The 14,275-nt window shown below is 54.5% G+C and overlaps 4 protein-coding genes across 4 annotated transcripts; 1 reads left to right on the top strand and 3 right to left on the bottom strand.

Moving 5' to 3' along the window:
- Positions 1-2,806: 2,806 nt before the first annotated feature.
- On the bottom strand, positions 2,807-4,022 carry DCS_06267 (uncharacterized protein; the record flags this gene model as incomplete). Its single annotated transcript, XM_040803558.1, has 3 exons — positions 2,807-3,373; positions 3,421-3,468; positions 3,927-4,022. The coding sequence occupies 3 exons, from the start codon at positions 4,020-4,022 to the stop codon at positions 2,807-2,809; spliced, it is 711 nt and encodes a 236-aa protein (XP_040653662.1).
- A 3,015-nt stretch (positions 4,023-7,037) lies between these two features.
- Positions 7,038-8,323, bottom strand: DCS_06266 (FMN-dependent dehydrogenase; the record flags this gene model as incomplete). The annotated part of the gene is made up of 2 exons (XM_040803557.1): positions 7,038-7,192; positions 7,273-8,323. 2 exons carry the CDS (start codon positions 8,321-8,323, stop codon positions 7,038-7,040), a joined length of 1,206 nt encoding a protein of 401 aa, XP_040653661.1.
- A 2,815-nt stretch (positions 8,324-11,138) lies between these two features.
- On the top strand, positions 11,139-12,002 carry DCS_06265 (uncharacterized protein; the record flags this gene model as incomplete). The annotated part of the gene is made up of 1 exon (XM_040803556.1): positions 11,139-12,002. One exon carries the CDS (start codon positions 11,139-11,141, stop codon positions 12,000-12,002), a length of 864 nt encoding a protein of 287 aa, XP_040653660.1.
- Positions 12,003-13,260: 1,258 nt separating this feature from the next.
- Positions 13,261-14,208, bottom strand: DCS_06264 (14-3-3 domain protein; the record flags this gene model as incomplete). The annotated part of the gene is made up of 1 exon (XM_040803555.1): positions 13,261-14,208. The coding sequence occupies one exon, from the start codon at positions 14,206-14,208 to the stop codon at positions 13,261-13,263; it is 948 nt and encodes a 315-aa protein (XP_040653659.1).
- Positions 14,209-14,275: the final 67 nt, after the last annotated feature.

Genomic DNA, 14,275 nt, shown 5'->3' with positions numbered 1-14,275 from the left:
ATCCGTTGTACTCGTGCAGGTGCGAGCGCAGGCCGCATACTTGCAGCTACCCGTACACTTATACATGTACTGAAGTATACGTACGTGGTGTCTTTCCTTCTAGCCACCGCAATCAACACTCACTTGGAAGTGGAACAGGGCGAGGCGACGGTTGTTGACGAAGACGCCAAGGCGGGGGCCGACTACGACATTGGGGGTGGCAAGGCATCATGATAATGAGCATTTGGTTGATGCGTGTCGATCGGCCAAGTGGGTGGCAGTGGGAGTGGGAATCGACGAGTGGGAGTGGGAACTGGCGAGAGGGAGTGAGGGTTGGCGTGGGAGTGGGAGTGAGAGTGGGCGTGAGCTTGGGAGTGAGAACTGGAAGTGGACGTGGAAGGGGGACGGTGGGCGTGTCAGGGAGGGGAGAGCCGGCTTCCGAGTTCCCTCAATGCAACGTGGGTGTCCTCAGCGGGTTGCAATGGAAAAAACGAGGCCCGAGGTACAACATACTGTACATTCTGCACATACTGTGCATGTACAAGTACATGTACAGGCGTATGCTACCACATATGCACCTACTGTACTGTACATGTAGGTACCGAACCCGGTACCTACTAGGTATGGACCTACTCCGTAGTGCACGAGTGTTGTAGTTGCAAGTAAGTACAGTACTTACTTAAGTTGGTAGGTTGGTACGTAGTACTTGGCAAGAGAGACCTGTATGCCTGGATACAACTAAGTATTTACCTAGGTACTTAAGTACATACTGAGTATAGGACGTATTACAGTGTGTAGGTGCGGTAACTCCAGGAAGCAGTACAATTATAAATTAGTAGAACTGTGCTAGCGTGCACAACTACTCTGAACGGAGTACCAAGTGCCAAGTATTGTTGGACGATGCGAACAAGCGCAGCCGTCGGGACGCAAGAACCTTAGAAGGGACTCAGCATCTCCAAAGGGGTAATTAGTGGATGGCTCTTCCCCCTACCTTCGGACTGGCCACCGCACCACCGTGCTCAGCTACCTAGGTAGTAGGTATGGTAGCCTTGCAGGGCCGCCCCTAGCGCCAATGCTGCTGCTAATCAATCCGGTTCGGGCCCTCTTACTACCAAGAGTCATTGCATTATTACTTCGCACCGCTCGTACTGCCAATACAACATGCATGCATGGTGCGCGTGTGCCTGTTTCGTACGCTCAGCTCAGTACGGCGTAGTGGTACCATGTACTCCGTACATGTACACCTATTCGTGTACGAAAGGAAAACCATGCCGCGCGTCCGAACATGTGACTGGACTCCTAGTATTACTTGCTCCGTATGTACTTCCATGTACGTATGCTTGCATGTATACATGTCCCACCATGGAGCGGCTGCAGCGGGCTCCTGCGAGACCTGCAGCCCTCGGCAGCCCTCGCCATCCATGTTCACAGAGCCCGTGCTGGATCGAGCATGAGGGGGGCATGGGTAGCATGGCTGGTCGGCGGGCCCGCTTCCGCTTGCACGCATCCGCTCGAGCACACGTGAAGGCGTCGTGGTGGCCGTGGCTGTCGGCCTGTCGCTGTGGGTTTCTCGCAGAGGGCGTGTCGCAGAGGGCGTGTCACGGCGGCGTGTCTCTCAGCGGTGGGCGTGTCTGAGAGTGAATCCATCCAGCGGGTTGGTATTAGCGACGGAGCAGCGACAGGCACAAACGCTGCCGCAGGTCTCGTCTTCCCGTCGTCCAGTCCAGACTCCCGCCCGCCAGCACTTCGAATGTGCAGGTCATTGGGAAGGAGGTGGCTCAAAGTCAGAGCATACCCGAGACGGCGAGACCCGGAGATGACGGAGAGGCCGCCAGGGAGAGACAGCCGCGATTCTTGCACCACACGAATGCCACAGCACAATGCCGGTGGTGCGAAGCGACGTCGCTGTGCGCACATCCATCACACAATCGGTGTCGCCATCTCCACACCTTCAGGTGGTCCGGGGTCGGCGGAGTTCCAAATGACCTGTGGCTTTCTTTCTGCGGTGCGGCTGTGCCACCTGCGCCGCCTGCGCTTCCCGTGCTGCCGTTTTGTCTCTTATGTGCGTCACGGCGTTGTGCTGCTGTGTTGCCTCGCTGGCAGGATGCTGGCGTGCAGCATGCAGCGTGCAACGTGCAGCGTAGAGCATACGGCATCCTGCAGGTGCACAATAGGCCCAGGTTAGTACGAACATGGTACGAACGTACAACGGAGCAATGCATGCACATGTACTCCGTACTCCGTACGCCTACTCTTACGACTGCAGCCATCCCTACCACCACATCAGCTCCCGACGACTCTGGTGGCCGTTTCGGCCTCTCGGTTGAGGTTCGATTTCTGAGGCCGGCGGCGGGAGGAGCGCCTGATGCCATGGCGTCAGGCCCCACGGCGATTGAAGGAAGAAAAGAGCGAGAATGCAGGCGCAAGTCGCAAACATTTCCAAATTCGTACGGGCGGGCGCTGCAGAGCCGGTGCACCTCCAGCAGACGTCACTTCCTGCCTGAGAACCTTTTGAATGCCGTGAACAGCGAGCGGTAGGCAGCTCGAGGCAAGCTCTCTTGGCTACTACGTGGTTGCTCGTGCTACTAGCAACGCAAACATCTTGGTACATCTGCAGCAACCTACTAGGATAGCCAATCCACAACAGAGAATACACCCAAATACTGTGCACTAGGGCAGACGTAGCGCCGTCCTATTCCTGTCATTCGACATCCAAGTGCGGTTCCTTGAGAAAGACAGTCCAGGTATGATAAGTCCCGTACGAAGGGCTAGAGGTGTCGCAGAGCCTGGCCTGTGCTTGTGCCTGTGCCTGTGCCTGTGCCTGTGCCTATGTTTCTGTTTCTGTTTGTGTTTGCGCAAATTCTTTGTGCAGATTTTTGTGTTTGTGTTTGTGTTTGTGCTTGTGCTTGTGCTTGTGCTTGTGCTTGTGCTTGTGCTTGTGCTTGTGCTTGTGCTTGTGCTTGTGCTTGTGCTTGTGCTTGTGCTTGTGCTTGTGCTTGTGCTTGTGCTTGTGCTTGTGCTTGTGCTTGTGCTTGTGCTTGTGCTTGTGCTTGTGCTTGTGCTTGTGCCTGTGCCTGTGCCTGTGCCTGTGCTTGTGCTTGTGCTTGCGCTTGTGCTTGTGCTTGTGCTTGTGCTTGTGCTTGTGCTTGTGCTTGTGCTTGTGCTTGTGCTTGTGCTTGTGCTTGTGCTTGTGCTTGTGCTTGTGCTTGTGCTTGTGCTTGTGCTTGTGCTTGTGCTTGTGCTTGTGCTTGTGCTTGTGCTTGTGCTTGTGCTTGTGCTTGTGCTTGTGCCTGTGCCTGTGCCTGTGCCTGTGCCTGTGCCTGTGCCTGTGCTTGTGCTTTTGCTTTTGCTTGTGCTGTGCTTGTGCTTGTGCTTTTGCTCGCTCGTGCTCGTGCTTGTGATGGTGTGTGCTGGTGCAGTGTACAGTATGCTTGTACTTACCTGGGCCCGAGACTGTGCCTGATTGTACGGCTGGCTAGCCGTACTTGACTGTCAGTCGGTCACGCCATCAAGTCAGTCGTCAGGCCTTGTTGCATGGCTTGTGAAGGAGCAGGCAGGTAGGTGTTCTCGGCTGGCCGGCACGTGTGCCGGCCACACAAGTACTGTAAGTACTTCAACGTGTAATTACGACGTACTTACTTGTAGACGCAGGCGCGGGCGATATCCTCAAGAATGTACCTTCTTGTGCGACAATTATCTACATATACATGCAGGTCTAAGTACCTCTGCTCGACTCGTCCTTGCATGTATACTTGCCTGTACTCCTGCCTACAAGTCCATGTATTGCGTACTGTACGGAGTACTTGGAAGCTCCTTCTCACCTGCGGCATCCCCATCCAAGTACCCATGCAATTAGATTCTGCCGCAAGTGGTCCAGAATTATTATTACAGCATCTCCGCACGGAGTACGGATCAGAGTATTCACCAGCAAGTACATACTTACGCACCTTCAAGTACTTGTATACTGCACGTACTCGTATTCGCGCACCAGAGGCATGGACTCCATGAACAGCGAGCACGACTGTCAGCGGAGCAGCAGGCATGCGGAGCAATACGAGCAGCAGCGGCGCTGTACGTGTCTGTACCAGGTGGCCGAGCCAAGCCAAGCTGCCAAGTCCAGCCATTCTCCGAGCCTGGCTTGGGTGCCTCCTTCAGTTCAACCACCCGCTTAGCCGCTAGAGAAAGAGCAGTCGAAAGATGGCCCAATGATGACGTTCGGGCGCGCTCTCCGCAGCCAAGTCGAGCATTAGCGTCGCCGCCATGTGCATCCGTTCAGCTGGGTTGGGCCATGACCCCTGTCGCACACGGCCGTCAAGCCTTTCTTGCCTGCCGAATCTTGATTTGGGAAGTCGATCTTGCAGGACGACGAATCGTCTTCGCCTGCTGCGCATCGTTCTTTGTATTCTCCGGTCCTCGTGAATATCGTGGGAATGGAGAGCAACGAATCGGAATTGCATTTGACCACCTCCCTCCCTCCCTTGGTCAATCATCACTTCGGCTTTACGCCACCGCTTCTGTTGGGAAGCGAATGGGAATTCTCTACTTCTCCATAACTGGTGCTGCTCCAATGGCTCATACACGTCCCTACTCGACTCACGCTCCATTCATGACCGCTGGGTCGAACAGTCCGTTGGGTTGCGGCTGAGTCAATAAAAAGGGCCCTTGCAAAACCCGAGCTTGAAGAACGCGCCGTTCCGTTCCGTCTCTTCCCAGTTCGGTCGGTACGGCAATACGACGTACTGTAATAATACAAAATCAGATTTCCATCATCCACTAATACCACGAACGAGTACCTCGTGGGCTGTACGGAATACATGCACTCACTTACCTACTTACACCCAAGCAAGTACTGCAACTGTACTTAAGTACTTCTACAGTAATTGTGCTCCCAGTCGCAGCGATCCGTCGGTAGGGATTCGTCGGCTAGTTCCGCTCCTTTCTTTTTCGGGAGCTTCAACGGGCGGTCTCGTTCTGGTTCTGGGTCTGAAATGCATGCATGTCTCTGCTAAGCCGGCCTCGCCGCATTGGCGACGGCCGAGACGGCTTACTATGTGCAAATCGAGAGCCCAGACCAAACCGATTTGACCAACCCTTCGGCTGGTCGACAAGGTCATGGATCTTTCGACTTTGCGGTGCGCGCCTCAATAACCACCCACTGTATCCGTCCATTGCCTGCGGTTGAAGAGGCAAGCCGCCCTACCTTGCCAGACTAAGCACTTCTGGGTCCAGCCTCCGAACTACCTACCTGCCTCGCAGGACCTCGCCGCGTATCGTTGGCAAAACATCCTCTGCCCGTTGCCAGCCGTTCGACTAGTCTCTCTGCTCTGCCAGTATCCCCCTCAAGTCACAGGTCGTACAGCACAGGTCACCAGCAGTTGGTCATTGTGCCGTTAGCAAGTTCAACCCGACACCCCCACCATGCATCATGGCACAGCAGGAGGGAGCTGTGTCCTGGTAGGGACGAGTCGTCGATCACTCCCCTCGGCGGTTCTTACCTGTCGTTTGAATCGTGGGAGCGCTGCCACTTGCTTTCTCGCCTTGTCCGCGCCATGGTGCGAGTACCACGGAAGCACGGCAGAGCAAACGAGGCGGATAAAATCAAAGCCGCACCAGATGCCCCTTTCTGGATAGTCTTGTCCCAACGTTCGTGTGCATAGCGGGATGACGCATTGACGACTCCATCGCCAGAACTGTACCAGGCAATCATGCCTGTCCCTCTTGTCCACCGATGTGTTATTTGAACTTGCTGACTTCTCCCCGTCCCGCCTCGCGCGTCATTGGATTCCGTTATCCTACCTTGCGTCGATTTGGAACACCATGTTCTCGAGCCATCAGCCCAACTCTCAGCTTCGTCCCCTCACGGTGACCGTCCAGCACGTTGACGTAGCCAGAGACACCTGCGGATGGGTTTCTGGAAACCCAGGTAGAACTATCGGGCTCGCTCGTGCTGGCATTGGCCGCTGACTATCCCCAGCGTCGCCGCTCACTTGCCGCCCAGGGCAGAGCTGCGGCGTTGATCGAGTGAACAGCGTCGTCGGTTGCTGCTGGAGTCCAACACGAGGCAGATGCCATGTCTCTACGACGTGCCGCGACAAATATCATGGAAAACTGGACGGCTCGATCCGTGATTCAGATCTGGTTTGGTGCGCGAATGGCAAGCTGAGTCTCGCTGTTCGAAGCGTCTGGATGCTGTGAAGGCGGGAGTTGAGCTGACGGAATTTGGGGCTGCACAGCTACGGAGACGTTGCACCGTACTGCAAGACAAATATATTCGCCGACGACGAAAACCTCACGGGTTTCTCCCTCTTCGTCTGCGGCGCCGACAGGATCACGGAAACGATCTTACGATACACCACAGCACCGGCCACCAGTCGCGACACGATTCCTGTGAACACCTTGACTGCCTCAACCCCGACAGAAACGGAACCGATGTCACCGCCACGGCTGACCAATGCAGCGCCTCCACCCCCTCTCGCAACCTCTCTCTCCCCATCTTCGACGAGCCCTCCTGCTTGGGGGGTTGCCAGCACCGTCTTGGGGAGCTTAGGTTGGTCGAATCTGTGGCATGAACCTGTTAGCCCCCGGGGCGCTGACAACTGGGCTCGTCACCATTCTAGGTGCTCTGGCGCTTTTGATTGCGAGCATATGGCTGTACCGCAAATGGAGAAAGAGCCTGAGGGTTACAATCCGGCGGCGCAAGCCTGGCGAAGCGAGGCAGCAACCGCAGGCGCGCTCGGTCAGGCTAGGGTTACCCTCGCAATCACGCACACAGGCCGGCACGCAGACAGAAACGCAGGCTGGAACGCAGACGGGCCAGAATGAAGCCTGACGCAAAGGTGTTCGAGAAGGTTGCACAGTCGTATGACGTCGCGGAAGAGCGGCCATCATTTTGTTATCTGGGAAAAATATTCAAGTAGACGCTTCCTGTCCAGGTCGCACAGCTACCGGAAGAGATAACATTGTACAGCCATGATGTGTGTACTGAGATTAATCAAAGTTTCTCCCTCGGTTACGGAGTTGGTTCGGTTGCTAATGCTATTTCTGTGAGACATGCACCGTCATAAGCGACTATTGATGGAAGCGGAGGCCGGCGCCTTGGGCTTGGGAGGGATGAGATGGTCTACGGCGAGAGTGTTCAAGTATCCGGGGTGGAGCTCTTGAAGGCTGGTGACACCGCAAAGCTTCATCGTCGTCTCTAGCTCATCCCGCAAAACTGATGCGGGGGGATCTCGTTAGGATTCGATACTCGGACGACGGAGGCGCGACGAAGCGGCTGACATGTCGGTGACTCACTTTCGATGTATCGGACAACGCCCTCGTAACCATAGTTGACAGCAAACAATGTTCCGCGACCGATGCCAACGGCTTTGGCTCCGAGACATAGGGCCTTGAAGATGTCGGTCCCACGGCTGATTCCGCCGTCGACATAGACGTCCATGCGGTCAAAGAGGTCGGGGCAGTTTCTTCGAAGCTCCAGCAAGATCAGGATGGCGGCAGGGGTCGTGTCGAGGCTGCGGCCGCCGTGATTGGAGACGACGATGCCGTCGACTCGGGCCTGCATGGCGAGGACAGCATCTTCGCTTGTCTGGATGCCCTTCAGGACGAGGGGCAGACCAGGGGCACAGCTTCGGATCCACGGAATGTCAGACCAGGAGAGGGCGGGGTCGATGAATCGTCCCATGGTACGGCCGAGCGCGCTTCCTTTGGAGTCGTGGCCGGCCGTGGCTCCCGAGAGTGGAGACGTGACGGCGACGTCGGCTTGGACACGCTCGTCGGCCTCACGCTTACCGGGCACCGGGCAGTCGACGGTGAGGAAGAGGGCTTTGGCGCCGGCCTCGACGGCATCCTGGATGAGCCTCCGAGTGTTCTCCCGGTTCTTGTCAACGTAGAGCTGGAAGAAGACGGGCATATCGTGCGGAGTGTCGACGGGGTGGTCACGAACGGCCGCGGTGATGTGCCGCAGGGGGTAGCTGGCGCTGGTGGAGACGCATTGGGCGATTCCCGAGGCCTTGCAGGCAGTGCCGATGGCCTTCTCACCAGCGGGGTGAACGAGGACGGCCATGGCTGCGGGGCTACAGAAAAGGGGGACGCGCAGGCCATGGCCGAGCATGGAAGTGGATAGGTCAACGTGCGAGACATCACGGAGGGTGCGTGGGCGAAGAGTGATGTCGGCGTAGGCCGTCACATTTCTCTGCTTCGTGACGAGGTCCGTGGCGGCCGAGGAGATGAAGGCCCAGGTCTTCGGTTGAAGGGTGCGCGATGCGACGGCTTCGAAGTCGTGGGTGGAGATGAGGGTGTCGATGGAGGGCTTTGCGACCTGCTTACTCTCGTGGTCCGATGCCATGTCGTATGTCCGCTGACAGACACAGCGAGGACGTCGAACGAGGACAGTTCAGTAGCCCACTTTGGTCGAAGTGTTTGCACATGCAACTCCCATCGGTACGGGAATGAAGAGAGGACTGCCAAGGAAAGTCTCGGCCGAGGAAGAGGAGGAAAGGTTGGATGCGCACCGACGGCGGACATGTGCAACACAATGACGAGTCTGTGTTGCGCCTTTGACGGCGGACCCCGAGAAAATGCAACTATGAGCAGGCGTACTCCGTAGATGTGCATAAGCAGGCGTAAGTAGTTGTACTCTGTACGGAGCAGTCGAAGGTGTTGTTCGGTTCTTGACATCCCATGTCCCCGATGCCCTGCAGCGTGCTTTGTGCGGGCATGGATGGTGACAAGGGAGGCATCACGCAACCGTTGGCGAGCATTGGACCCAGTTCCTGCTGGTGGGGCGGCGGGTCCGGCGCTGAAGACGGGAGGTGGGGTTTGACTGCTGAAGTGGGGTCGGGAAGGAACAGACTTTCAGTTGGGAAAGGACGTTGTACTTAAGAACGGAGTAAGGATTGGACTCGACTGGAAAACTCGAACTCGAATCGAAACTGTCAACTTCCAAGGAATGAATATGGGCCATCAAACGCAGTACCCCCTCTCCCAACTTCATGAAGCACGTGCTTCATTAATTCACGTACACCTAAATGTACACCTCTATGCTTGTAAATGCATGCATACGTGTACATGCAAGTACAGCACACTTTGTACAAGTAGACGGAAGTGGTTTCTGGCGCTTCACACTCTGCGTGCCATCGTCCATCTGTTCGTGTAGTACGGAGTAAGTGAACCGTGATAACTTGTAAGGATACAGAAATAGTCGGTGCACTGCAAATGCGCGAGTAATTCCCTGTATCTGGTACAGGCTCGTATGTGGCGTGGGTTCGTTGGTCATGGGGGGACCCGGGGCCGAACCCTGAGACTGTGGGTGAGGGTGTTCCCGTACATGTAATGTATTTGGATCATCCATCAAGTTTGCACACTCGACGTGGGTCCGGAGGTCCCGGAGACACGGTGAATGCCAAGCTTTGAATAGTCCTCCGAAAGCCCTTTGCTACCCTGGTCTGTCAAGTGTTATTAGGAGGGATCGGCGTCGGCGTCCATGCTGGGCAAGGAGAGTCATTCCGTCATCATGCATCTGTAGGTGGATCCGTAGTGTAGATCGTAGGGAAGAATAATTTTGTATCCTCATGGCCGCATTAGCCGTGTGCTTCGTCGATGAACTTGAGGCCCATTCGTCGTCACTGGCCGTGGATATCGATCCCTTCACTCTCCGCCTAGATTGTGTGTGTCGGGGCCGTAGAATATCTACATGTAGTGTCCGTTCATGGCATGGAACGAGAGCGACCTCGAAGTTGACCAGAAACAACGTATCACAAGGCATTTTCGAACGTACTGTAAAGAAGATGGTTGGTGAACGCAGAATGCAGGAAACTGCGTTGGTCTTGGACGAGTACCTACCAAGTACAGCCATGCATCTGCAGGCAAACGAGGAAGGAATTGGGTGGCGATGAGTCAGCGTTTATTCATAGACCATCAATGAAAAAATCCATAATCCAACATCATTCTCGCAGAAGTTTGATTGACTTGGAGCCCGAAAAACTCGCCTTTGACACCAGGGACCATGAAGCACACCTCTTCCATCAACAACAGCCGTGTATCATGGCCCCTTTCCGCGTAGTGTCGAATGAAACCAGGTTTCACTTCCAAACTGGCTGGTCCCCGTTGAATACCGGATGCTGGATGCTGAACTGCGAGAGCTGATGTCACTGGAGGTGCTTGCAGACGGCGGCAAAGTCTTGCCCTTACCTCGCCAGCTGCCTGATACCGGCACCATTAGAACCATCGACACTGTTGCCCCTCAACATCGAGTCCTTGTCGAGCGGTGCGCCCAACCGCCATCAATTCAGAGCTTCCAATCTTTCACTGCTCCATGCCTTGCTAGCTAGGCTGCCCTAGCAACTTGCTTCCTACCGATGAAAAGGAGTACTTCAGACTCGGCAACATGTTCGAAGGAATCGTGCAGCTTAAATGCCAGTTGGCCCGGGACGGACTACCTGAACGCCACCCACTGCTACTTCTTTCCGAAAGAATCTTGATAGACCAAGGCAGGGAGGAGTGAGGATAGACTTAAACCACCGGTTCGAACTCTACCTGCACACCGTTTTTTTCTTCCTTCTTCCCTCCTCTTGATCCTCCATCCTGAAATTGCCCCGTCTGCGAGGAAAATTCCTCACTTTTGCAGTTGCAGCACCGGTACGTGCGAGCGCCAATATTTCACCATCGGCACTTGTGTCAGTTGCGAATCTTGGAACATCCGCAACGGCATCAAGGGTGAAAGAAATGACCTCCACGAAGGAGTTTGAAACCTGTAACAATCGGCGAGTGTCTCCTGCCGGTATCTTAGTCAACGAGGCACCCGTCGTTGATCGCAAGTGTCAGCGAACGGGCCACAACGAACAACTGCAAAATGATGTCAACTGTGTCCGTGTTGAGGTATACTCTGACCCGGAGACAACTGCTGCGGGTACTGGATCTACCGATATGCCTGGAAGGAAGATTGGCATTTCCAAAGACGACTCTTGCAAGGAACGCCATGTCCATTGTGACGAGTCCTCCGCCCTAAGTAGCTCTCAATGCCTCAACAATTGGGGATACTCTTGCCAATAGCGTTGCCTCGATGCCACCAAGTGCTTCAAGGACGACGCGACATCAATGTTTTTCACCCAAGATAGTAGCAGAAAGAACTATGACATCAACGACAATCGATTCCCGCGCAAATGCCTCCGAAAGGTGGAAAACTCCAGCCAAAGCCCAACGAGTGCGCCGATGCTTCGGCATACAACTCGGCGTCCCTCACTGGTTTTGAGTTGCAATGCTTCCGTGAAACCAATCTCTATACGAAGAACCGAAACATTTCTACGCATTATGGTACATCGCGAGTACTTTCACCACTCCAAGGGAGAACAGTCGATAATGCCAAGGCCGCGGGAGAGGTTCCACCGAATGTTTCTGCCAGGTCCTTCCCAGAGAGTGACATGTGTTGCGGAATAGGGGCGCTTGAAATTTGCCTCTCCTGGATCAACATTGGCAACGAACTTAAAGGCCACAAGAATGACGCCGAGTCCCATTGGAAGTTCGTCGAGATTCAACCTACGCATATAGTGTCGGGTATACAGAGCACGACAGCCGCATCAGTGACTGGTAAAAATGCAATCGAATCAGTGAAAGTTGCAAATCCTCTTACCAACCCAGTTTGCATCACACCGATAGAGGAGCAGAGCAATGGAAAGACGAAACTAGACACCCATTCTAAATGGCACGACGGTAAGCGCAACTCCAAAGTCGCTATGGAGAACAAGGCTATCCGCGCCAAAGCTGCTGCCACCAGAAAGGGGGAATGCGAAATCCTTTCCGGAGAGGAGGCATCCTCCGAATCCTCAATGATCCTTGATGAAAACGACGACGACGACGACGACGACGACGACGAGCATTATGACACTCGCCCCATATGGCCTCTGACAAACGAAACGACATCCGATACCTCAACAATCACATTTACAGGGAATTGTCCCCAAACAAAATCCATGTGGAGCCCGATAAGTTCATTGGAGAACACGATTGCGCTGTCCTTGCTGCTCTAGACAGTAGGTGCAAGCGCACCAGGTATTTGGAGTTGCATGCCAACTTCTACAACGTCACAGGCCGGCTGGTGCCTCTTCACATCATCCACGACAAACTGGATTCGGAGAAACGGAGACAACGACGAAAACAGTGTTTCATCATGCCAATCATACAGAGGCTGTGGAATTGGATGAGTCCGCACACCCAGAGACGGTACAAACATGGGTCCAGGCTGCCGTTCGAGCGGATTTCAGTGACCCTGTCCACTAATCGGAACATTGTGTCTGCCGATGGCAAATTTTATCGCCTTGAATGGCGCCTGGATAACGTTTTTATTTGTCGTATGACCTTGGTTGGCATGAGTTTTCACATGGAATCGTATCTTGGTATGGCCTGTTTCTGGAGTAATAATAATGTTGCCCCCCCCCCTTCCGCTTTGCGACAAAAGCAGGGAAGAATGGGGTTGCAGCATATCACAACACAGTGCAATGCATTACAGGCTTCGTCTAAATCTCCGTCGGTACGTATTTTTTATCTTATTCTCATTTGGGGGGAGGGGGGGGGGTTCTACTAGACTTTGGCTGGACAGTAAACGATGTACTGCCAAGGCACGCGCAGGGACGGGAGAGGTCGCATGGGTGATGGGTTTATCTATGCGGCATCTAAATGGGCACACGCGCAGGGACGGGAGAGGTCGCATGGGTGATGGGTTTATCTATGCGGCATCTAAATGGGCAAAGACGGAGAAGCAGGAGAGATAATTTCCGACTTGGGTTCAAATAAACATTGTTGAACAGATAGAATCACACTTCCATCGCTTCGTCGCTCCATTCTGGATAGGATTAGGTCGTTAAACCTAAATCACAAGTGGGCAATGTAGTTCGTACCCAGCTGATCACGCTTCATAGCCTCCAACATCTTGTTATCACTTCTGGAATAATACACGTTGGGCTAGAAACACCTCCAATAGGGTATCAGGTACGAGAAAGAAATAGGAAAGACACCTAACCGGTATTGGGCTTTGTAGACTCAACCACCATGTGCAACTATTCCCGATCCCGGCCATGACGTTGCCGTCGGGAAAAAAGACAAAACAAGCCGAGAACTGAACAACGCTATGTTTTCTGACACAAGTTCTTCACATGGGTACCTTAACCGAGTGTCTGACTGTCAGTTTGGCTTGAAAAGAAGACCAAAGCGCTCGGCATCGGCGGTACGTGGCTCGATTCCGGACCCAGCACATCAAAATCCTCCCCAGAACGGAGAGGACTCGGGCAATCATATTGGGTTTTCCATTCCTATAGAAACCGCAGTTATTGGGTTTAGGCGAGCCTTGGGGTCCTGGCTTCTGCCGCGGGGCGTCGGCTCCGAGCCGAGACCACGCTTCATCATCTTGCCGAGAACGGTGACGAGCTCGCAGGCATCATTGAACATGTCGTCGTCCATGCCTTCCGTAGCTTCGTATACCTCGGCTATCGTGTCTTTGGCTACCTTTCGGCTCGCCTCAACGTCATGAACGCAATCGTAGAGAAAGGCGGCGTATTCAGTCTTGATAGACAGACGCAAGGAGTGGGAACCCCAGAGTAGCTGATCTGCCATCTTGACGGCTTCCTTGAAATACTGGTGCGCCGCGGGAAGATAGTTCTGGGCAGGAAGCAGGAACGAAGGCGGCAGCAGGGCAACATGAGTCTCGAAGCCGGGTGGAGGCCCAACCGGACCACCTTCCAGGGGATGGGTTGGCTGGATTGACGAGGATCTTGACAACGATTCATCGCCGACCGTTGGGCCATTCTTCAATTTGTCTGCTTGAGAGGCCATCTCTGCCGCAACCTCCGCCGCAGCCTCCACCAGCTCCGGAGTCCAACTCGCGACGTCGGAGACGGTGGGTTGGTTGTGAAACAAGACAAAAATGTGGTGGAAGCTGGCGCGCAGCTTGTACGCCAAGATCCTGAGCTCGACGTAGTTCCCCACCATGGGAATGACGTACTGCTGGAGCATGACGAGGCCTTCGCGAGAGAGCCATATGATGTGAAGGACGCGCTTGAGGAATACGGGAGATTTGGCAGGGTCCGGGCGGCGTTGCTTCTTGGCGGCGACCAGCTGCTCGGCGAGTTTCAGCGACAATCCGAGGATCTTGAAGAGCATGGAGGAGAGCAAGGGGTTGTCGTTTTCAACGGCTCTGGCCAACCTGCCCAAGAACTTCTGGTCAACCTCGGAGGACGCCATGCAGGCTGGTTGCGAGAAGTGCAACGGTCCAAGGCGGCTTCGGCAGCGGGCGTGTAGCTATGCTCTC

The sequence above is a fragment of the Drechmeria coniospora genome, chromosome 03, assembly GCF_001625195.1.
Source record: "Drechmeria coniospora strain ARSEF 6962 chromosome 03, whole genome shotgun sequence".
NCBI lineage: Eukaryota > Fungi > Ascomycota > Sordariomycetes > Hypocreales > Ophiocordycipitaceae > Drechmeria > Drechmeria coniospora.
This window is presented reverse-complemented; position numbering and strand designations above follow the sequence as displayed.